The sequence below is a fragment of the Vidua chalybeata genome, chromosome Z (genome assembly GCF_026979565.1).
Source record: "Vidua chalybeata isolate OUT-0048 chromosome Z, bVidCha1 merged haplotype, whole genome shotgun sequence".
NCBI lineage: Eukaryota > Metazoa > Chordata > Aves > Passeriformes > Viduidae > Vidua > Vidua chalybeata.
Window position 1 is genome coordinate 56,039,319 of NC_071570.1, and position 25,560 is coordinate 56,064,878.

General features: G+C 38.0%; 1 protein-coding gene across 3 annotated transcripts; it reads right to left on the reverse strand.

Annotated features, from left to right (window-relative positions):
- Nucleotides 1-2,358: 2,358 nt before the first annotated feature.
- On the reverse strand, nucleotides 2,359-21,657 carry LOC128782498 (zinc finger protein 474). 3 transcript variants are annotated; one of them, XM_053932861.1, is made up of 4 exons: nucleotides 21,493-21,657; nucleotides 13,278-13,509; nucleotides 5,887-6,067; nucleotides 2,359-2,702 (listed from the first exon to the last, which is right to left on the reverse strand). In XM_053932861.1, exons 2-4 carry the CDS (start codon nucleotides 13,335-13,337, stop codon nucleotides 2,551-2,553), a joined length of 393 nt encoding a protein of 130 aa, XP_053788836.1. In that variant the 5' UTR covers nucleotides 13,338-13,509; nucleotides 21,493-21,657; the 3' UTR covers nucleotides 2,359-2,550. The 3 variants fall into 3 exon arrangements, with proteins under 3 accessions (XP_053788836.1, XP_053788834.1, XP_053788835.1); XM_053932859.1 differs by having other exon boundaries at nucleotides 12,613-13,509; XM_053932860.1 differs by lacking the exon at nucleotides 21,493-21,657 and adding an exon at nucleotides 16,795-16,888 and having other exon boundaries at nucleotides 12,613-13,509.
- Between the last annotated feature and the right edge of the window lie 3,903 nt (nucleotides 21,658-25,560).

The window sequence follows — 25,560 nt, forward strand, 5'->3', positions numbered from 1 at the left end:
GTTGTGGAGGGAAGGGAATGCTACAATCCTTGAGATCTTTCCGAGGACTGTTGGCTCCAGCTGAGTTTCTGCATGCTCTGGTCTTACCACCAGCCCTCACAGCCCAATGCTGACTTTACTCCATAAGTGGTAAGGCATTTCTCAAATCCCACACTGAATTCAGAACTCAGCAGCAATCACCAACTAGCGGAGACAGCTCTTAATTTGACAGACCCTCATTTCTCTTTTTAAAAGATGATGTGGAAAACATACTCTAGGCTTACGGCTTCAGGAGTTCCCCTACAATGGTATTTCTGGATAAGACATAATGTACACTTAATTCTGGTACTTTTTTATTGTTCATAAACATTCAGCTCAACAGACAGATTTTACTGCTTTTTGGAAAAAAATTCCAGAAACCAAAAAATATACAAGTGTAGAGCTGACAATAAAACACAGAAAATGTGTTTTGGGTGAAATCTCTGATAGATTTAAAATCATCAAGACACTAAGTCTGACTTTCAGAATGACACATGGGCTTTATTATATGAATCCCACCAAGAGGCAGAGCTGAATTTTTAATGCCAAACACTGCAGTGACTCTGCAAAGGCTTAATTTCTTTAAAATATGTTTTTGCTCTTGAAGTGGATGTAGTGAATCTCAGTGACCTGATGAGGCAGATGTAGCCAAAAAATGCTTATGGTGTCTAAGAAAAGAGAGTATTCAAAGAAGAGGAAGAGAGGACACAAAGGTGAGATTGTATGATATCCATAATCCTCCAATTACCAAACCACTTGTTAGTGGGCCAGCACTTGGTGTGACATAGAACAGCCTCAGGGGCTTGCAGTGTATGTTGCCAGCCAGTAGCTCCTAGGAGCCAGTCTAGCAATCACTAACTAGTGCTCCTGTTCTTCTGTCCTCAGGCCACATGCCTTCTTCCAGCCAAAAGGAGGAGGGGTGGCACTGGTCCAGCTCCGACAGCACCTCTTCTTAACACCAGAGATACTAAGAACAGATCTGCAGGGCTTACACAGCTTTGTTCTGTAGAACAGAAACTAAACCTTTGACCCCTTATGATACCTATCTTCAGACTATACAATCCTCATTCTAAAGATGAAAGGGCTGCTGAGGTACCACTGATTGTTTCGGAAATTATTTTCACCAAAGAATGCTGGTACTCCTCCAGTCTGAATTAACAGCCTGCCAGGGCTGGAGCCAGGACCGTTTCTCTAATAATAGAACAAAGATATTACTTCTTGTTTCACTTACTCCACAAATCACACAGCTTGATTGCTTGGAAAAGAAAAGCTGTTGGTACCCATATTTCATTTTAGTGTGTATGAAAGCACTCGCTTCCTCTGATTTGCAAGTACAATAGTAAGTGTGAATGCTCTGAGAAGTCACATCAATCACATAATACGTAACAGACAACTCTAGGCCTTAAGCCCATACATGAAGTACAGTTTCTTTCATGGTATCAAGAAGCCTAGATTGCTAGTTCACAACTTGTACTGGATTATGTCATACCTTTTGAATAACCTCACCACTTAATAAAATACGTCAGAGTAAGTAAAATAATAATTGCTCTCTGCTGTACCTTGTAAAATGGAGTATTACTTCCTTCATGTGTTTAGCCTATTCCTATACCAATGTGTTTTGGCACTCATTCCTCTAAATAATATAACAACATTTTTCTAAATAGCACCTTCAAACACCTTCCCCATGGCTTTCTTGTATAATACCCAGTCTTCCAGCCAGCACTGGCTCTCTGTTATGGCCACATTTGGTACAGAGGGCAGGGTGGTATTTTATGCCAGCCATTTGGCACATCGTGGTCATTTTGTCTTGACATTAAAATGTTTTCTTTTACAAAGTTCATGACCAAGATGTGCTTCCCTGACTTACAAATTTTTTGACATTATGAGTTTACTGAGCTGAGGATAAGTCACATGGTCAGTATCATTCTTAAACAAAAAGAGGGCATTTCTGGGTGTTTTTCTAAAAACAGCCCATCTCTGATTCTACCACACAATTGGATCCCTTTATATGGGACAGTTTCACTTCTCATGAAGCAGTCAAGGACTCCATGAGATGCAGTTACATATGGATGCAAACACTGGAGTACTCCAAACAAAAAAACCCCAAAAAACTGGAAAACCCAAACAAAAATGAACCAACTTAAAGGAGCTACTTGTTTTCTCTGGTTAGTCAAGTTCGGCTAAAGGTCCTTACATCAACCAGAGAGTCTTTGACAGACGAGTAGCAAAATTTCAGTAGAAGTAATTTTCAGTATTTGACTTTACACTTTAGTAGCAACTGCCGATTTTTACTCTGGAGACTTTTGGAGCGCATGATATCATTACACAATAAAGTTTTGGTGACCATGTCTCTCCAGATGAATTTTATTTCTCTCATGGTTTGTCTGAAAGGCATGGGTGCATGTGTGTGTATTCGTGCACGCGTACACACACACACACACACACACAAACACTTTATTTAGCTTAGGATAAAGGTGTGTGTGTCTGTCTGTGTATATGTGAGCATACAAATGTATGTGTGTTACACCCACTTCACTTTGCAGGTTTCGGTTTACAGGACCTCTGGTGGACAATCAGTCTGTCTGGAAGAAAAGTACGCCCACAAGTATCACATGGAACTAGCTGGGCTTGGGCGCTGGTCCAGGCAGCCTCATTTAAAGCATCAAGATCATAGAAACCTTTGGCTGGAAAATTAGAAAAAGAAAGTATCAGCTTTCATTCTGGAGACCCACATTCAACTCTTTATGGAAAATATTTTCAGGAAATACCTGTTGACTGAGCCTTTCAGTTTAACCAAACCATATTGTTTTTGCAAATGAAAAAGAAAAGAAAGAAGCAAAAGAGTAAGAAGTATATTTAAAAGACTCTGTTTTTTGTCCCAAGGATTGAATTAAATTAACTTCAAACTGAATAATTTTGTATTGTATGAGAGTACAGAGAAAACATCATGCTTTGTGTTATGATCTGCATTCTCAGCTAATTATTAACATCTTTGCATACCTACTATTACCAGCAAATTCACTTTTTGGTTTTGCTTCAAGCTCTGTTTAACAAGCATGTGTTATCTAACCATAACTATGGGGGGGAGCATACTGTACTTGAGAATATACTCTTTGTACTGCTCTGGACAAGGGGCCCAATTTTCTTCCTGTTAAGAGTCTATGTAAGTTATACTAAAAAGTGGAGTAAAACTTAGATAAGCCAAAAACCTTACAGACAAAAACTACAGTAATTTAAAGTCACAACTTCCTGTGAGGTCATTGCACTGATGCATCTATTGTCATCTAAACACTTACCCTCAGTTATTTTCCACTGCAGGAACAATGACTGCTCTGGAAACTCAGGAGCAATCTCTAAACACTCAGATGTGTTTTCAAGATTTAATTTGGGTAAAAAAAAAATCTTGTTTACTTTAATCTTGAAATGGACTTTCCTTTTGAAATGGATTTTCATACAATGTTGTTTCAAACTGATTTGCAAAAAGGCCAGGCAGGTTGCTTAATACCTGGATTTAGATCTTAAGGATTTGAAGTGCATGTAGAAAAAAAAATCCATATGGCTCAAATTGAAGATGTATTTGCTTCACCCTTCTTATTTGGTATGACAATATAGAAAAAGATTTTAAAATCTGGTTTTTTTCTTTGAACTGTTAGCAGTGGACAATTTTTGAAAGAAAAGGATTTTTGCATTTAAAATTATTCCATGGTTTCTGTCATTGGCACATGATAGAGCTCTTCATTAAAGGCCCATACAATTTTAATATGATTCATATCCAGTGGTTCACATAACCATAATAAGGCTTAGATCTCTTAATATGCCTGTTCCTAATATTCTTTTTGTTAGAAGAGCAACCAAGTAGTGTTTCTTTTCTTGGCTGAGACAAATATCCCCTTTGCTTGCAGGAAATGAATGTGTATTTTCTGTACTTTGGAAAGTTTATGGAATATTAAAAAAAAAAAAAAAGGAGAGGGAGAAAGAGAGATGACTTTCTCCTTGCAGGCATGTGTTAGGCATTCCACAAACAAAACACTGTGTAATGAGGGCAGTGGTTGTCTTCCCGTGACACTTGAGTTTTCAGAAAAAGATTTATGTAAGTTATAAAAAGTTTTATGTAAGCAGTTAATATTTCTGAGCATTTTTTGAACATTGTCTGTTTCTTTCAACAGCGGGGTAATCCCTCCCCCCTGAGCTGAGAAACTGTAAGACATGCAGTACATGCATGTGGTCTGAAGGTCAGTTATAGCATTTACCACATGATCAAGAGTAAGCCTTATAGAAAAAGAACAACACTGGGATTATTTTCTCAAGGCCAGGAATATGAGGCAGCTGCAGGGGGAACAACAATTTTAGCTCAAGCTACAGAACTGATCAGCCTTGCATCAGCAGGCATTTAGAGACAGATGCTGGAAGCAGGTCAGTCTCCCCAGAGGAACTGTGGGCACACAACACCTCACAGGAGATTGGAGGCGCCTGATATGACTCACTGAGTAAATGAGACAACTTTCTGATTCATATCTGGGAGCCTTCTGCTAGATTGTTTTCTCAAAGAGTGGCTGTCTTTCTGCTTTCACTCCTTCAAAATAAGAATAGCGTATTTCAAAATAACCTGACTTGCCTTTTTGCATCCCCCTCTTTCACATGGAATTCTCATTTTCTCCGTTTTACCACACAATGCATAATAATTAAAAAGTGCTTAACATCTAAAAAGGCAAATACAATGAAGATGTCTTTTGAACACATCTATTACTGCAGATTCAACTATGCCACTTGGCATCTGTTAACGAAGTTCTGATTTTATATTACTTCAACTTTGATTATTATTTTGAACATCTGGTTAGTGTTCTCAGTGATCCTGGTCTCTTCTGCATGTCTTCTGAGGACATATTTCTTTGTACTGCTGTAAACTGATCTAGTGTATGACTCTTTCACAAGTGAGTTGTAGGAGACTTTGTCTGTTTTTCCAGACATTATGGGAAGCTGAGGGAAATTGTGGGGAATATAAAAAAAAAGTGTGTGTGAATTAAATGCCTCTGAGGAAGTGGTCCAAACTTGGCCCAAAGTAGCTCAGACCAGCTGGCAGGGCCAGGGAAAGAATCCAGGAGGAAAGGTGAAATAACTTTATGTGGGAATGGGAAGTCCTGGGAACAGCTTCCAGGCAAAGCATAGATAGGAATTCCTTTTCATCCTAGAGTGAACATACAACCCTCAGACACATATGAAAGCCCATCTCTGGGGATGCTGGGGATCATCAGTGTTCATTGATTTGAAGAAGTGGAATCTTAGAAAACAGAACCCACAGCACAAACATGTAAAATTGGCAAAAATTAATTGTTTGCTTTGTACTACATATATATTTTTCTCCACTGTGTTTATATTAGTGTCTCACAATGAAAGTTTCTCAGACTTGTAAATAAAAAGGGATCAATATGGGCTCTTGCCTGTAGAAGAACCTGGCTGAAGTATCTACACCAATGTTGCCTGAGGGTATTTTATTTTAATGATTCTGTGTCGTGTCTGCACATTATTCTTGGATGTTTTTGCTTGTTTTAAGATAAGCCTGTGTTAAAAGAAGTCAAAAAGTAGTAGTGTAGCTGTGAAGCAGGTTGCTAATCTGTTTGTGTTTTGATTCAGGACACATTGGCACATAGAGGGGAATGTCACAGGAGCCATGTTCCATGGATAATGACTACTTTAACTTTCAAGACTTCATTATACGTTTTCTTTCTGTGAAGTAGAAGGAAAGCTTAAAACAAGATCTTGACAGTAAACTGGAGAACAAAGTACTTGCAAACTGTTTACCTATTGCTTTAAAATATCTTTTTTAATTCCTCACACTTTTTTGCTCATCTCTCTTAATTTGTAGCTTACCTTGCACGGTTCTGACTTCAGGTTTTTTGGGTTCTGGCCTTCTCAAGTGCTTGGGGAGGTTGTCATTCTCCTGGTGCCATTTTTTCAGGCACTGTGGCTCATGTATACTAATAGATTTTGTTCCATATTCACGGCCACATATGTAGCAAATCACTGTTGGTGGCCGTCTTATCACTTTTGCCTGCAAATAACAACCATGAAGAAGAAGAAATACTGTTTTCGATATTCATTGTGAATCAGAATGAAAGCAATCATGTAGATAAGGAACGTTCTATCTGTGAAATCTGTGTAACTGTTTTTTTTTCAGTCGAGTTTTGTTTGGAATCAGTCCTGAGGCTTGTAAGAGACACTGCATCATTAAGTGGGCACCTGGAACAGGAGGGTTTCTTCTGCAGATGCTGGTCTGACTGATGTGTGTGTCTAATCTATACTTAGCTGTGTTAAGTTTCATTTCTTTTATTTTCATACCTTCAAGTTCATGAAAATGGTAAGTCTTCACATGCAGAAACAACATCTCTGCTTCATCAGGTTGCAATGCAGCATCCACCTTAAATGGTTGAAGCCATTTTTTACTTACCAAGCAGACATAAAATGGAAAGCAGCAACAAAAGCTTCACCAGCTGAACTCTTGATTACTAGTATAATAACAGAAAGACTCCATCTTCTACCAGAACACAGCTCAAAGTGCTGTGATACTAAAGCCTTAGTATCTCCCTTAACCTGCACAGTGAGGGCAGCTCTCCCAAGAGGTGATTGTGGCTCTTTACTCAGCTTTTGACACAGATCAGTTAGCTGGTGGAATTCTTGGCCTTCAAATATTAAAACCAAGCCAGGATATTTCAGGATGAGGGGCAAAATAGGAACTGCTATTTGTTTATCCCAAAGGTCTTAGTGTGAACCTTGCCAGTGACTGCAGCAAGGGCATAACTGGACTCTAAGCAAGTCATTGTTTCCATACTGAAGATCTGCTTTTGTTCTCAGAGGAACACTGCTCAACAACAGAAGAAAAAGATTCCTCAACCCCAAACCTCACAAATACATAATCTAAGGCTGAAAAATATATAATTACTCTGGTATTGCAGATTATAGACGCAGCTGTGTCCTTAGGCGCGTGTTGGGCTAGGCGTGGTGTCAGTACCAGCTGTGCTCAGGAAGTAGGATAAAAACATGCTGTAGAGAAGAACTTTGAGGCACATGGATGGGTCTCACAACTGCCAGCACTTCCTACACTTCTAACTGCAGAATACCAGTAAGAGATGAGCTGTTCCCTGCCCTTCTCAAGTTAGACGGACAGCCATGCCAGACCAAATACAGGAAACCTTTCTCTCTCAAACAAGAGTGGTGGGGGTTTCATTTTTTCCTCTGCTGCTGTGTAAGACAAAGCACAACCTGTTCCCGTATTTATGACTCTGTCAGCCCATCAATGTGTTCACAAAATTCTGGGCAGCTCTTCTCATATTTATGTTACAGTCTGAAAATGTCATTAGTGAACAATCTGCATAAGATTGCCTTCCTGTATCACACATGTAATCTCACTTACATGAAAGAAATACTACTCTATAAAGTATATTTTATTTAACACCCAAAGACAGGCTCTCCAAGGACATTTTAATCCTCTTGACTTACAAATGGAATTTCCTTGCTATCTTGATAACACAGTATTTTATATAAGCATATTTTCTAATATATATAAAAATACAGCCTTCTTCTCCTATTTTTAGATTAATACAGTCACAGCTGTTTTAAAAACATCTTAAAACTTTTCATTATCAAATTTCACCTACTTCTTTACTTCAAATTGTGAGCTAGAACTTGTCTGATTTTAAAGGAAGACTCTGGGTCCAGATACGAAGTCTTCTGAAGACACTATACATTTATTTGTAGGCTCTGGACAGCTTTAGATAAGGATACTACAATCTGAACTCCTGAGGTCAGAGAATTCTTTATAGTGTGCATACCTGCTGTGGTTATACTATTTTAGAAATGGTTTCTTAAAAAATGCTGGGTGTAAAATCACTGGGAACACACTTTCCCCACCAGTTCTCATTAGCTGGGCTCCTGCTATTCATTTAAATGGTTACTTATTGACTGCAAACTAGGAAAGAGCAATTTGATTTATATTCAGATTGCAGGAACTCTTCATATGGTAACAGAATAAGAAATCCTAGTACAAATGCAGAAATATTTTCAATAGAAATGTCTGTCTTTTGCAATTTCCACAATTAAAAATGGTACAGAAACAACAGGAGAAAGCAGAATTAATTAAAAGAAATCAGATCACTCTTAGGATAGAATTATTTTTATTCCAGAAAAATACTGAGATTGACCCATCACCACACATAAAATTATATACACAAATTCTTCTCTGCACAAATATTTAAGACCTGAAAGAGATTAGGCTGACAATTGGTAGTAACAGATTTTTCTTTTTTAACTGTGGAATCCAAGATATTATAAACTTTACTTGGAATTTCTACAGATGATGATATTTACCCTTCATTTCTTTTTGTTTTCAGTGTGCCTGTCCCAAATGTAACATTTGGAGGCCTGCAGTTTAAAACAAAATTATTTTTGGAAACACCACAATTTTCCAACCCAAACTACTCAGAGGCCAGTGGCTAGGCTGTCTGTTCACGGTTTTGTTTTTAACTTTCAAAAAGGGTTGTAGGGAAGGTCTGTTCCTGAGGATATGTGTTATTATAAAAATACCTACAAACACCTAACAGTGTAGTTAGGCTTTCCTCTGGTGTCTCAGTATTTTCTTTTTTACTCCAAGATTGCAAAGTATGTCTGCGTGACTATGAATGAAGTTATTTAGTTCAGAGGGCTATGCAACTATGTATTTTCAATAGACCTGACATTACTTAAGGTTAGCCCCAGGCTGCTGTTATGGTGTTACATGAGGTCAAATCCTTCCATACTGCACAAAGCTTTTTATTTCTTCTTAAGCACACACAATAAGACTGAATCCCAAACTTCCCTACATAAATATTTATCATCCAGGACTGCACACACCTCTTCCCTTCTTATTTGTTTAATTATCCATTTATTTTAATGGGAAGAAGGGGGGCATCCTGCTGTAGGATGGAGCTCGTCATAGACTTGAATTGCCCATGGATTAGAGGCTCAGGAAAAGGATAGTGCAAGCACTTAGCATCAGCATTCTATTATATGAAAGCAACCCTTTTCACATGTTCCTCTCTGCCAAGTAAAATGCATTTTGCATAAAGATCACGGACAAGGTATGGTATGGGTCTCATGACTGTCCAAAGCTGCACTTCACAGCCTACAACAGCACTCATGTTAGGATCATATGCCTTGAACAGCAAGGTAATTCTGCAAGATTATGCATACAATTAAAAATATCACTCCACTGGAAACATGAAATATCTCATTTTGCTCCTGATATGTTTTCTTTTTAAATTGAGCAGGTGAGTACAATGCATAGCACATCCATGTATGTACAAGCAAAGGAAGGACACTCAGCCATTCCCAATGATAATACTCAGTAAGTTTCATTCAAACCGTCCATTCACTGTCCATTCTCATCTAACTTTCTATATTTGCAAATTTATTTGTCAGTATTTTCCTAGGAAGGTATTCAACACCACTGCAATGCGGCAAAAAAAGCTCATCATTGACTTTCCACCTTCATTAGAATTATACTGCACCTGAAGAAGCCTTCCCTTTACCAAGATCCTACATGGCTTTATGCTAGAGTAAACTACAACGTCAAAGCTCTTGCTACACAAATTTTCAAGACTTAGACTATGTTAAAATGCATTACAATTCAACAAAGGAAGATTAGTGAAATCTTTTTAGGTAGTTAACCAGATAAGAAGAAAACAGCAGATGGCAGCACCATCTAATAGGCTTTTAAGATCAGTGTCATCTATTGTCAAAAACCCCATAACTCATATATGCATGGCAAGTTATTGATGCTCACTTACATGTATCACATATTTTTGTCTATGAAACAATAGAACACAGACTCTTTTAGTGCAAGTCTGAGTTTCAGTAGCTGCAGACACCACTTACATTGTTTGGGGTATCACAGCAGAATCCAAAGCAGAATTTCTGAGCTGATGTGACCCTTGAGAGTCTCCAAGCATAGGCTGTTATTCTACACAGCCAGACGTGATTAACTCAGATGTCTTCATTGTTTCTGAGAATGAAGACAGGTACTGGAAGAGACAGCTTACAGAGGCTGTTCAGCCTCCACCTCTAAAGACATTTAATGCAGAACTGAGAAAGAGTTTGTCAGTAATGATACTGGCCTAGTTGATGCCACACTTGCTAAAGGGGAAGGAACTCCAGGGCACAGAGGCAGAGGCATACAGGGAGAAGTGCTTGCAGTTGTAAAGTTAAAATGCACTTTACATGGTATACCACTAAATCAGTCAGAACTTTATTTTGAAAATGAGGAAAATCCACGTTTTTAATTTAGGGCATCTTTCATTGCATAAATATATTTAACAGTAGCACTAATTCTCTCAAATACATAAAGGCTGGGTGGTTTTTTTTCAGTTACTGCTATTGAATCAGGACTTTAAGCAAGTACTTAAATAATTCACTGTCACAGTGAGTCTGTTAGATGAGACAAGGACTGCCCTAAATGCTTTCCAGCCAGGACCAAAACAGTAGCCATTTCACTAAACCATTAGCGAGGCACTATTTTTTAACAGTATTAATAAGCAGCTGAGTAGTTAGTAAGGTGAGCAAAATGAAAACCATATGCTGGAAAAAGAGGAAGACTTTAGTGGAGACACAGACCTTGTCCCTGTTCATAACTAATCTGCAGTTATTCCATAAGCTTAGTGCTTTTCCATACCCTTCAATGTGTGGACCTTTCAAAATGTTCAACTGGAAATGAAGATTCTCTCACAGAGAATTTAAATCTACAGGAAAGTAGCTTCCTTTTGACAGCTTCTTATAAGCTGTCTGCAAGTCCTGAAGAACCCCTTGCATCACAGGATATTTTTTTCAATCTGCCCATTCCATCCCTGCCTTTAATGCATAATTCTATACTAAAGAATAGACCTCAGAGACGCAAAATCCATCATCTCTTCCTGAAAGTCAATGTTAATAATAAAGTCCCTCAAAGTCAATTACAAACTGCAAGCTGTACAGCCTCATTAGTTCTGCTGCAACTGATGAACTGCAACTGCTTGGAAGTAAATGAGGAAACCTGTTGTTCACGCAGAAGGAAGAACAGATTTGAACAGATTTCATTTTGGCTCTGCAGAGCTCACAGAAGTAAAAAGTGGCAATAATGTAGTTGTTAAACAAGTCAGCAGATGTGAGTGAATCCACAAAGAGAGCAGATACATTGTGCAAGAGGGTAACATTTTTTACAGAATCACTGTCAGTGCCAAAGCACACTAAATTTTTTTTTAATGGGATCATAATTATAGAAAATTGCCCTCTCCCTCTCTTTTATAATCTACAGAGTTATGTGTGATAGATTAAACTCTCTGCTTCACACCCATGCCTTTCATTGAACAATCACCTTTAGAGCAATGACAGTTCTTTGGGAAAGAGCACAATGTAGTGTAAACACCATTACTTTTCCTACAACTATAAATGCACCTGTGCACCACTTTGAACTGCTTGTGGATAATGTAAAATTTGCTGATAAAAGCAAATTTGCCAAATATATATCAATTTTCCAAAATATATCAATCAGTGGCCTCATATAGTGTAAAAGATATATTTGCCAAAATATATCAATTAGTGGCCTCATATACCATAATAAAAAAAGGACTCGTGAAGCCTTTAGCCTCATGTGAGCTAGAGTAATGCTATTATCTTAATTTTACTCAGCAGCTGGTAAACTAACATGTTACACACTTTGCCTTCTAAAGCATCTTAAGAAATGCTCTGCATAGCATTGCATTCCTTTGGTGACCGAGAGACCTAAATGCCATTTTCAAAAGTAAGGTAGGCAATCAGGATTCCAGCCTGCATTTGGAAAAAAAAATAAAAAAGGCCATTTAATTTGGACACTGGGCCTAAATTTAGACAACTATCTTACGAAACTCCTGGCCAAAAGACATCTTGTGCAGTAACAAATGCAGAAAAAAAATATCCAATTTTCCAAAACTCTGTGTAGCTTTTGGATAATGTGAATCAGCTTCTTTATTCTTGGATCCTGAATCAAATTCAGTGGAAAAAAATGTGCAGTCTTATTTATTTTGTTGTTGTTATACCCAGAACTGCTGCCTTTGAACATGCAGTCCTCAGTAAACTCATGTTGCATGCCAAGGTTAAGAATAACAGTAAAATATGAAAATCATGTTTTCAAGTGCTGGATGCTTGCAGGACAATGAAATATTGTATTTCATGGTAACTAAATAAAAATACCTAACATCTCCTAAAACATATGACATCCAAACCTTGCCTAATCTGCTCAATAGAATCTCCTAGGGAACTAAATCAAGCAATGGTCCCTCTTGGGGATGTAACTCTTAAAGGACAACAGAGAACCCAACAACTCCCATTCAAAAGGAAAATCAAAATAAATAGGAATAAGTAGTTTCCCTTATTCCATTCCCAGTATTTCCCTTTTCTTTATCCTCTATCTAGCAGAGAAAAATTTGCATGGAGCTAAAAGGCCCTTCTGAAGAAAAGTGATTTTAAATTTGATGGCAAGCCAGTCTCCCCTGGAGTGCCGAGCATCAAGCTGCATTGCACACCCTTTCATATAGCACATGCTTAGCAATTTACCTGGTCTGATACAGCTGGTGCAGCCCTGCTCATTCCTTGATGGGCCTTAGATGGATCACCCCTTGCTGAGCCAGGTCCAGATCTTGGTGCTTTACCAGATTTACTAGTGGTAGTGCTTGGTACCCTCGCACTGCTGCCACTTCCTTTGCAACACCTTTCGTGCACAGGGAGACGGTCAGGAAAAAAGGTTCGGCCACAGTTTCTACAAGGCACCAGCTGGGCTTGAGCACTATAACAAGCTGCTTCATTTTCATCTCCAAGTGTATAGGAACCAGAACCAGCAAGGACCTCAGGTTTCCTGGGCTCTGGCCTTTTAAGATGCTTTGGCAGTTGATTGTTCTCAATACGCCACTTCTCTAGGCACTTAGGTTCATGTATAGCAATAGATTGTGAGCCAAATTCTCTGCCACAGATATAGCATACCTTGAAGGGAGGTCTTCTTGGGAAGGGTGTTTGAGACATGTCTGAAGAACCTGACTGTTGTGATATTACTGCAGTGCCTTTTCTGGGATGCAGCTTCTAGATGTACTACTTTGGGAAAAATTCTGGGAAGATCTGGCACATAAGATCATGAAACTTGCTCCAAAGGCAAGGTGCTAGAGATAATAATAGGGGCTTCTTCAGCAGTTGATAGAACACTACAAGTTTTGTTCACATTGTTTTACCTGACATTTGTTTCCATGAAGGGTATCACATTTCAGGAAACTTCTCTCTTTCCTACGCATAAAGAGCTTGGGAAAGTCTGTTATTCAGAATAATTCTACATCTTCTTAATCCCTTTTCATGAGCCAAAATATATTAGGGACTTCAAAGCTGGAACACTGAACCTTATGGCTGTTTCAGTAGAGAAAGGGGGTTTCTGTGTGTTTTGCTTTTGTCTTTTGTTCTTACATGAACCTGAAACAAATGAAATTAGTATAAATTAATAAATGTGTTCTCTCTAGTTAAGGTTACCAACCACTGGTTTATCACAAGACATAATTACCCTTACTAATCTGTTATATTTTTAAATAGCATATAACATCAAATATATTCTTATCCATAGTGATTAGCTGAACAATGTAAATCTGAAATTCTGGTCCCAGAGGATTGTAAAATCATGAAGGACATGAAATAAGATGTATTTGCACAAACTGAAACTGATGACATGGAAGTGGTTTGGTGTATAACCAATATGCTTTATTTTCAGTTACTGATAGAACTGGTATTTCTTCAATTTATAAGCCTTCAAAGTTGATACTTAAACATCATTTCCCTGTCTCCAGAGACATAAGAAAAAGTCCCTCAGCAGAGAGATGCCAATGTCCAATCTACAAAGGGACAGTCAGAAAGGAAAGTGTCCCCAGTCAATCTATTGGTTGAAGAAGATTATTAGGCCCCTAAATTCAGCACTTGTGGTATCTCAAATTCTCTGACCAGTCTTGATTCTCCCAGTACAAGAGTGTTATTAATGAAATGGAGCAGGCTTCTTAATAAGGCTTACTGAGATTCTTTGGGGGCTGAAGTACATGCTGGATGACACAGAATAGGCACTGCATTTGTTTAGTCTCCAGATATTACTAGATACATTTCAGTTTTTCAATGTCCAGTCTACCCCTGTAAACAGATAAATTTGTGATTTATCCCTTAAATGTTCATTTCTTACAGAAATTTGGGCTGGTCCTCCAAGGATTAAAAAATATAATTCAGACTGTACACATGTACTGCAGAGGCTACTGTTTTAACTGCATGGAAGAATAAAAAACCAAACTAGCACATTGCATAGAGAGGCAACTGCCAAGGCCAGTCTACTTTATCTGTAACAGAAAAAATATCTGGCTAAAGTCATCTTGCCCTTACTGAATATTCCAGACTTTAATCTCAATCCTTCCAAACTTGTGGGGGATTCCTTACACACAAACATATCCACACTGGCTGTCTTGGTGTCTTGGTTCACTTCCTCTGCTGCAACTATCCAACCTGGATGTTTTTACTGCTTTTTTGCCATGTCACCATTGAAGACTTTGTTCCCACTCAACAGCCTTTTCACCCTTATCTGTCCCACCTCTAAACCCTTGGGTTGACTTTTACTATACCCAACTGCAATGACACAGTTTTGTCATTACTTTTGAGTAAACTTAAAAACTTAAGTAAAAACTTGAGTAAACAGACAAACTTAAAACTTTGTCTGTGCCACTAAGAAGCAACTGAGCTCATTCTAGACTCTTACAAATATTCTAGGGGGTATTTTAAGTACAGGGACAACAGTGAAAAAACAAGTTGTCACCAGGTTCACGTGAGCAGTTATCCTTTTGCCAGGCACACAAAAATGTTTAGATTGCTGCATTGACACTGCTTGCTTAAATACTCACAAAGCTGCATATTTCTGGGACACTTGGGATACTTTCTTATTTTACAGAAAATTCCTGTGAAGCTTTTATTTATTTGTAGGTAAACCGGAAAATGTGAAGACCATCAGACCCAGTCTGTGATTTGTACTGGAACAAATCTGTGAGCAAGTATGTTGTAGCTAGCTGTTAAAAATAAAATTTTTGAGGACCATTATACTTGGCGCATTCAAAGTTAACACCTCATCCAAAACTGTATTAGATAACTGCAGTAAGCTGGAAAACAGGGTAAAGTGTGTGGCTGTAGTATCCTCTCATGTCTGAAGCTATCAGGTGTATTGTCATAATATACACTGACGGTTACACAGAACTATAGCACCGGAATTTTTAGTTCAGATATCAAAATAACAGGTTCAGCAGTATGTGAAATTTAAATGTGCAAACTAGTATTTAGACTACTGTACTGTCGCTGTTTGAAAGACTGGGAGAGTTTCCAAGGAGGGTGGCCTGTTGGATGAATCCAAGTTGGGAAATAGCCAAGCCCTTTCTGAGGATGAAGGGAATGGAGAGCCAGGGAAACATTAAAGGGTCATGAAGGCAGGGGAGATAAGGGTTATTGGCAGGTCACAGGACAGGAGCATCAGAAAGTTCAGTAACATTTCAGGGAACTTCTGAACTTTCCAAGGTCCTATTTATGTCCTATTTATTGATTTATGTCAAAAAGAAACTTTCTCATACCTGAGAGGATTCTTAAAGCAACAGTGAACACTGAACTGCCTGCCATATGAAGAATGTTAGGTGACTAAATCTGTTGCCATTAGGAATGAATCAGTCAGTAAAAGATGCTATAAACAATCTATCAACAATATAACCTATTGTTGGATTTCCAAGCTTGCTATTGTAAATACTTCATAAGAGAATTATGCTTCCTTGTGGGGATTACACCATTTGGTCTACATTTATTCCTGCCAAGTTCACTGTTATTATTTGGAAACTTCCTATAAATTCAGTGTGAAATGAAAAGGCATACGAGCAGTTCAAATCTTCTCTCAAGCTCAGTGGTAAAGATGTGGAAATAAATCAGGACTGGTATTTAATAATTCAAAACATAAAAATTTATTACGTTTTTCTTTTTAAAATGCTGCAATATATTTTAATAAAGCGGGAAGGTACAGCTGATCATTGCATAGAGCTATGGGAAAACATTTCTCTCCTCTGTAATTCCAATGAGGACAACACTTAACAATTTCATGAACTGCAGTGACAGGTCACTTACAACTAGTGGAGAAAGTCAATGTAATTAAAAGCAAATAAAATACTATGGCTAGTTTAGAATCAGGATAAGAGCTTTAGTCTAACCAAAATAGAACAGAATGACGAGAGCGCAAACAGCTAAATACATCTATCATTCTCTTGTCCTGAAGTGGGAACTTTTGCACACAGTTTTTAAACTTCACCTAATCAACTGCAACCACAACATTATTGCAACAACAGCAACAATAGCATTATTAACCACACCAGAAATTGCAACAACAGCATTATTAACCACACCAGAAATTGCAACAACAGCATTATTAACAATGCTTCATTTACACTGCCTTCTCTTAGCTGCCATGTGTGATTCAACCTATAGAAGTGGAAATTTCTTCCCTGAAACAGCCTTCATTATGTCTTGTTTCATGTCAGCGTTGGAACTTGGAAGCAAAGTTGACACATACGTTTCCTATTTCCTGTATGCAGCCCATTTCTGAAAAGCGACCCTCTCTTGATTCTCTCATGTAAACAATTCCTCAAAAACCATTTTAAAGTCATTTTATAAGCCTGAATTCCTTGACTGAATTGAAAAAAAACATACTTATGTTAGCTGGGGGATTAAACTGGCTGTTTCCAATGAATCCGCAACACTACTGCTTTTGACTTAGCTAGAATTCCACATGGAGACCTCCCACCTATAACAAAAACAGAGTTTACCTTATGGAAGAACACATTGCATGAAGCTTCCTACTACCAGGACATAACCATGCTTATTCAATGCACAAAATACAGGAACAGCTGTGAGATTTGGGGAATCTGTTTTTGTACAATTTATGGAGGCTGACTGGTATCACAGTCTTTCATGTGTAGCTGTATCAGACTGCAAACTCTATTTAATCTATATGGCTGATTTACCATCGCTGTTCTAATCTGCTAGCACAGAAAGATAAATCCTTGCACCAAATAAACACAGAGCTTTCAAGCTTACATGTCAAAAATACCCCAAGAACCTCTTAGACATGTTTGACTCCATCTAAAAGCAGAGACGATTTCCAGGAAGACCATAAACAAGCAAAGTAAGCAGTGGGAACCAATTACTTTGCTATTTTTTTAAGTGCTTGATAAAGCTGAGAAGGATTTATATGGAGTACTTACTTCAGGTGACAGTGGCTTAAATCCAAGAGGCTCTTTGGAGAGACCATCTATAATTGCAGAATGCTTACAAAAATCAGGACTCCCATAACAGAGTTATGAGAATGTCTGCATATGCTGATCTGCTTGAGGGAGAGGATGAAAGGCTACAGAGACACATAAAAGAAGAGGAAAACATATGGGTCCAAAATGGTGGCAAATACAAAAGCCTGGCAGAAGCTCATCTACAGATAGATTATCAGTGCCAAAAAAGAGAATAGACTAATTTTAGCTTGCAGAGAGGAACTGGTTCATTCATTATCTTGGATTCAAGAACTCTTGGTTGTGTGTACCTCGTTTATGTAAAACCCCACTTCACTCTGAGTTTTCCCTTTGTTTTCCCTTTCTCCAATACTACACTCAGTGTTGTGTACTTATTCTGCCTGTCCATCATGCAGTGCTTGGAACAATAAGCTTTCTGTTTGTGACACCACATTGTCATGTGGGTCATTTAATAAGGGGGATTTATGTACATTGGATTAAATTCACAAATATCTTCAAAGAAAAGATTTTACCTGTAATACCTAACTTTACTGTTATATAAATTGGAAATGTCTCAAACAGCTCTAAGTGAGAAGCAATAAGCAAAAAGCTTCTTGTACTACAAGGGCACCCAGAGATCCTTGTTTTTCAGTTTGGGCTGAACTGTGTAAACAGAAAAAGGAGAAGACTCAGTATAAGAGGATATAAGATATAGAGAGATTAAATAAGTGGTCTGCCAAGCATAACACAGCAAGTCTGAAAAATAAGAAAATTAAATTTAGATTTTCTAGCACCCCAATACTAAATCAGTCCAGTCACAGGATTTTCTAAGGCTGATCCCTAACTTTACAGTCAAGACAAAAGTAAGTCTTTTTTCTCTATGTTCATGGGTTCTCTTTACATTTACATATAAAAGAGGCATCAGAAAGGACCAAACTGACACCCTTTGTTGAGTGCCAGAAAGCATTGCTTCAGGCTCTTTCCAAATAAAATGTTTCCAAATAAAATGTTTTAAGGGAAAGCAAATGAAATTAAACCAGCATCTTGAGCTTTATTTTTTCTTGTGCTAAAAGTTTTATATTGCTCAATTATAAATAATTTTAGAAATCCATTAAGACAAAGTACTCGAACAGAAACTGGACAAAAATATTGGACAATAGGTAATATCTTACTGTTGGATCTGTTTTTCACTGCAAGATAAAAGGAAAAAAACATTTTCATGTTTCCAACAATATTTTAGTAAATTAACCACATATTAAAAACCTCACATTTTTCCAGTTCAGGACTACGTTCTCTCCACAGTTTCTGGCTGAAGTAATCTCTTTTGGTTAGTCCTAGAGACTAATAATTGAAAAGAATAATCTATTATTTTATGGAAATAAATACCACTGAGATGCAGAAAATCCTAACTTTACTATGTTGACATGCTTCATCTTTTCACAGCTGAGCATGATCCATGTCTTTATGCATCCTCCTCTCTCAAGAAAACACTTGCAAGCTCCAAACATACAAATATTGGCATATTTTGTCACTTTTGTCAGCTTCAAGTCTTTGTTAGTCTGTAACGCCTAGTATCACAGCAGCCTGGCTTAAATGTCTCAGGAGCAATGCACACTCAGAAACATCCAACTGTGCAGCTTGTTCTAGCAGGGGATCAGGTGCACATACACCTTTTTCCCCATGCGATCTGCAGCCCAGAGGGTGGTGGTTACGTCTTTGTTTAAAGTGCATGCAACCAGACAGGAGGGCAAGACAAGAATATTCAAAACCAAACAGGCCAAGTTAAAAAGCCATTGTGTTCTGATATTTGCAAGCAGGCTAGAACTGTCTGGGAATCTTCTAGTGAACATTTTTCCCACTGTTTAAAGTGTTGGTTAGACAAAACTGGAAGTCTCCTCAAAGACGTATCCTGTATGACTTACACAAGAGAGAAATCGTGGGTGTCAGTGAGCCTGTGTCTTCGTGCATGTGCAAAAGTCCATTACAATATAAGATAAGGAAAATACACAACCCAGAGGTTCCTATACAGCTTTTATAAAGAACTATTTAAGGTGTTCTTTGTAATGAGACAATTAACCTAGCCAATGCTTTTCACAATTTTCCTCTGACCAATGGAATGACCAGGTCTTTCTTTGGATGTGATTATTATTCTACTTAAAACTTTATGGGTCAATCAAAAAGTCCCTAGTATCAACACTAGCTAGCGCATACTTGGCATTTAGAGAAGACCCTATATAATTATGCAGTAATTAGTTCTATTTTACTTAATTAGTTCTATGTAAGTTTGTGACTATGTTACCAGAGAAAGCTAGAGACTGGTTTTAGAAAGCCAGTAGTTATTTCATATTACTATGTCCTCTGCCCAGACATAAGAAATAATTTCTTTGATTTGACTGAGATCCTAACATTATGTGAATAAATTATGACTGCTACTAATTAAAATACACGGGAAAAAATGAAATATTTTAGTTAAAAAAATGTAAAAGTTTTCAGACTTTTAACATTCAAAAACTTTTAAAATTCATAATTCAGTAACACCATTCTCTCACATCTCAGATATCCTTTAGGCTCTACAGTGTTCCTGGTTTTTGCATTTTACTTAGTGCTGCATTACACCTTATGAAGGTAAAGACTACCTTTGTTTTACTCACAATTATTTAATACACTCATCTCATATTCTAAAGGAATAATCATTCTTCTACATTACTGTTTTTATCCTCCAGATTAAATCAACAGTGATTTACAAATGGTGTGAAAGACTATGATGGATAAAGGTCATCAAGTTTTACCTGTTACCCTTGGGTCCTGATGATTATGTAACTTGTCATGTTTAATGAGCATTTTTTTTTCACTTTGTATTTGAAGCACTGGTCCATATTGTCCTGTTTCCTGTCTTATAATTATTTAGTGAACAGGATTAAATTTCATGTGCCAACAAAAATACATATGGAATACAAGCCTGAAATATCCCCAGATAATGTGACTTAAAAAGACATATGTCTGAGCTCCCTACTGTGTCGCCATAATATCACCTGTTTGTAAGCCAGTGCATTCTATTAGAGATCAATGTCCTATGGAGTCAAGTAGATAGAAAAGCAAATTCTAGTAGAATATATGAATTTGTAATGAAGGAAATGGTATTACTTTGTAACTTAAGCAATCAGTTCAGTTATAGTACCTTAGGAATAAATTTTGCAGTAAGCTTTGAGATAAACCACTTGGAGTGCAAAGTTTTCTGTTTCTGTTGTGCTTTCCAAACAAAACAAAACAAAGCAAAATAAAATGGCTTTTTAGTAAACCTTTTCATTATTGTTATGTACCACATATTTTCCAGGAACAGAACTGAAAGAGATAATTTGTTATATAAGACAATCAGCAATTATGCGCCAGGTAGGACTGCCTTTTAGAGAGAATAACGTTTCTGCCTTTCGATGTCCACATTGCTGGCCATGAGTACCGCAATTGTATTGTTCTGCCCCTTAAAACACACACATAAATTAAGAGTGGGGAACCAAAAAGTCAGAACATCTGACCTGGTTAATGTTCATGTACCATTTTTTCCAGGCCAGGCAAAGCTCTGCAGAAACAAATTCCAGAGAACATTATTCTCACAGTAAGCACTAATACACATGAATGAACAATACATGAATGAACAATGAAACAATTACTAGCTAGCTGGTCTAAGGGTAGAAAGTCACATAAATCTTTGTTCATTGACCTTTCTGCTTATTTACAACTGGGCCTCTGAACTCTTCAGGGATCTGACCATCTGGTACTCAGGGAAAGCACTGTTTTAGTTGGATGAGAACAGGACACAGGACTGCATTATTTAAACCTTTATTTAAACCTGGCTGACTGAGGGTCAGGCCAGGCGTGCTGTCAGTACCATCTTTACAGGTGAAAACCAGCAAAACTGGGTTGTGAGTTCAGAGGACCCCGTGCCTGTTGTCCAGGCAGAAGAATGGCCTGAACCTCGGGAGAGAAGGAAAAGCATGGTTCCTCCTCACCTAACCATTCTTCCACTGTCCTGCCCGAAAAAATAAGAGTTCACAAGCTTATTCAGATCGAAGGCTCCTGAGACCGTAGATGGGGTCTAATTTTTCATGTCCTCCTAAACATCTATTACCTCCGCTTGGATCAAAATTCCCTCATGTCCCCTAAGGCTGGATTTCTGCGCTGCTGCCCCGTGGCTCGGTGTGCCCGCTCCGCAGGGAGAGAAGCAGTGAAGGCGCTCACACGCCCGCGGCCAGGCCGCACTGCCCGCCCTGCCGCCGCTCCCCGCGCGCCGCCGTTACCCTGGCAACGCCGCACTGCATGCTGGCCGATTGGCCAGCGCGGCTGTCAGTCACCGCATGGACAGCCCCGCCCCCAGCCCGCTGGGCGCTGAAGGGGGCGCGGAGAGCCCCTCGGGTCGGGGGTAGAGTATGTCTTTTCCTGGCGGGTAGTGCTGCTGGGGGGATCAGCTGCGCACCGGCCAGCGCTTTGTGGGGAGTGACCCCACTCAGGCTCTGCATCCTTGTACAGGGACCCCTCTCTCAGTAATTTTCCCCTCTTGCTTGGGTGAGAAGGGACAAATGGCGTCATTGTGAAGTCCAAGCAGTGGAGAAGGAGAAGCATGAGGAGTCCTAAATCCATCTCCCACGTAGGCACTCGTCTCATTCAAAAATGCACACTTTTCAGCCAGACTGTTTTCAACACTTTTCCAAATTTAACTTTTGCAAGCTTTATATTTTCCTTGGAAGTTAATTCTTACAGAAACAATGATAAATAATTGCTACAAGAAACCACCACTGGTTTAAACATTCCCATGGCAAGTGTTCACTGGTGGCAGTGCCAAGAGCTGCTGTCACGTTGCTCCTTTCTGCATAACAAGCCTCAGTTGTCACTTATTGAAAACTTAAAATGCACAACAGGCATCATTTGTGTAGGGTCATGCCAAGAACAAGTGTTCTGCTAAGCAACAGAGATCTCCTGCAAACAAATTCTAGTACCTGTTTGAAATTTTTAGTGTGCCTGGTGTGCCGGTAAGGCAGACGTGAAGCAAACCCATCAAGCAGGCTTTTGCAACATCACATCCTTCAACCAGGTGAATTCCCAGGCCTGAGACCCAAAGTTATATTTACAAAAAGCTTCCAGAGAAGTAAAATCAGGTCAGAAGTAAAATCTGATTAGAACATGTTGCATTGCAAAACGTCAAAGTGTGCAAAGAAGGAAAAGTGATAGCAGGCAAGGCCTTCTGACACTGCAGCACTAGGGAGCCCAACAGATAATTCAGCTTTATGCTGTGTATGACAAAGGGTGTTCATCAAGTAAGTAGCACCTGGATTAAAAGCAAATGACACCTTTACCTTAGGGGTTAAACACAATTTGTATTGCACCAAATATATTGTCAGCATGACACAGAGCTCCCACCTTTTGACAGAATTAAAATGCAGACCCTCTTTTTAGCAGTATTTGCAGAAGCTTTAATGCCATAAAAAAGACAAGAAAAATATTTCCCCTCATCACTGATTCTATCATCCAAGACTGTTAGTTTCAAGTTGTTTGAGGTTACAAAACTGTGATCATTGTACGTGACAGAAAAACAAGTACTAAAGAATAATCATGTGGTTACCAAGTCAAAATCTAGGAAGTGCTAAGGTTAAAGTTACCCTTTGCCTTACAGAGCTAACATAATTTTTATAAATAGAAATAAAAGTACGTTTGCATGTTGTAAACACCTACACTGACGTATATGTCTTCAGAAAATAAAAAAATATTTTTCTCCATTGTATGATTTTAGGTTGTTGCCAGGTAAAACTGTTGTTTCCGCATAAGCTGTCTCAGATGCCAACTCAAAGGTCTGAAAACAGCAAGAGAAGTAATCACAGTACAAGATTTAAGAAAAAGACCCCAAAATCTTGTTATTTTTGGTTTAAATTAATAAAAGTGTTTCCTCATTAGAAATGAGGAACAAAGTAAACAATACCACTATTCCTATTTAAAAGCGCACCCCAAATCCTTAACAAAGTTCTCATCAAGGTGATGGAATATATTTTCTGTTACAAGTACTGTAAATAAAATACATTTATTTTTAATAAGTTACTATATAATACTTGGTAATTTTAATATAAATTCACACCAACAATATATCAAAAATTGGTGAGACATTTCCAGCTGAATTCCTGATTGGTGTATTATGTATATATATATGTTTGTATGTATGTATGCTTGTATGTATGGAGATGTTTAGGTATATGAAAAAGTAAAACTGGACAACCCTGAAAAATGTTTGCTATATTACATATACCATACATGTAGTTTACTGCAGCTGACTGGTTCTCTGTTATTTTAAATTAAATGGTACAAAATTGCATTTAATCTCTTCTGGTTTGTATCTTTTTCATACTCCATTATCAACTCTTGCTGGCTAGATAGAATGAAAACAAAAAACACAGGAATTACTTTTACCAGAGAAAGAAGAACAGCAGAAATTAATTGCTTTCCACTGTGTATCTTCTTCAAGCCAGACTCTATCACATAGTGGACAAGATACTCCCTAGAACAGGCTTTATTATATGAAGTAATTTACATTTCATGTACATGTGCAATTAGGGCACCCTGGAACAACAGAAAGGGTCATAGAGAAGCCATGGGAAACTTATCATAGGATATCAATGTGTCTGATAATTTCCCAAAGGGCCTGAGACAAACATCAATAAAAATATTCATATCCCAGCAAGTCAGGAACAACCCTGATATAATTACTTTGGACATATTTTTGTAAATGTCATTCCAACTAAGAACTCCTTTGCTTCTGCTGCCCTATTTTGCTTCCTCCAAAACTCTGGGTGGGATCCTATCTGAAGGTCAACTTGGAAACAGCAGAGGAACAATAAATAAACCAAGAGTACAAAAAATACCTTAAAAAGTAGCTTGGATGGGGTAAAGGTGAGAGATCATCAATTGTTAGGGCTTCTTTATTTTTACTATTTATTATAGCTCATTTGCTCATGGAGAGAAAACAAATGAGGGAAGTCCATTTCATTATATATTATTTTTACTTTCTGGATTGCTTTTCTGAATGTTTGGATATGTTTATTATATATGTTTCCCATTATCAGTATTTCTTTTCTTTTTTGTGTAAAGCAGTAATATTAGCTCCACTGAAGATTTTCCTATGACAACATGTTTTGGTAACTGAAGATTTAAGAACTTGACTATTCAGCCCATGAAATCAGTCTACGTTTAATATGATTTAGTTGTTGTGAAGACATTTCTTAGGAGACCAATGTATTTAATTTTTGGCATTGCCTTGTTAGGTGCCACCCTTTTGCTTTACTCTACAGATTAGCATGCAGACCCTCCTTCAGAGCATATCTTCAAAGCATCTGAAAGAATGGCAGTAAATTAATTACCCTCTGTGTTCAGTAATTTTACTTTTCTGAAGAAGAGAAAGGTTACAACAAGGCTGAAAGGAACGCGTGCCTTGTTTTCATTACCATTTCCAATGGACAATCAGAAAAGATTATGTTGCAGCTAAGAACACAGTTCAAACATGCACAACCAGATTTCCCTTTGAAGCTGGAAGTTTTTCCAGGAAGATGGATATGGCTGCAGCTGAAGCAACAATCATTTTTCATGATGTGAAATACTGCCACACATTCCAAGGCTGGACTACTCCAAGCAAATTACACAGTGTTAATGACATTTCCCCATGTGACCACTTGAAAATACCTAGTGCTTTTTTCACCAGAACTCTGTTTATCTCACAATTATACTTCTACAATACCTTTGATATACTTGTCAGTATCAGAGATTGGTGAGAAAAATGTCAGATCCTCTGAATTAGTGCCTTCTAACAAGAGAAAGAGAAATTCTGAAAAAGAATTTTGAAACTCCAAAATGCAGTGAGAGGGAGGAAGGACTCTTGTATTTCGACAGAAAAAGCACAAACACAGTATTTAGAAGAAGTAGTGGAAGAATAAATGGCAGCATGAAGATTATAAAATTAACTTCTCAAAAAAAAAAATCTTCCAGAAAGAACAATTTTAATTAGTGCACTGAATTTCTCCCTCTTGGCAAGAAGATTTGATTTAATAACCAAATCGTTGGTTATTAAAGACATCTATCTATATGTGAACTGTTCCTGTTTTGTGCAGTGCTGTAGTCATTAGTCTTACATTTCTCAGTCCATCACAAAGGATGCATATTA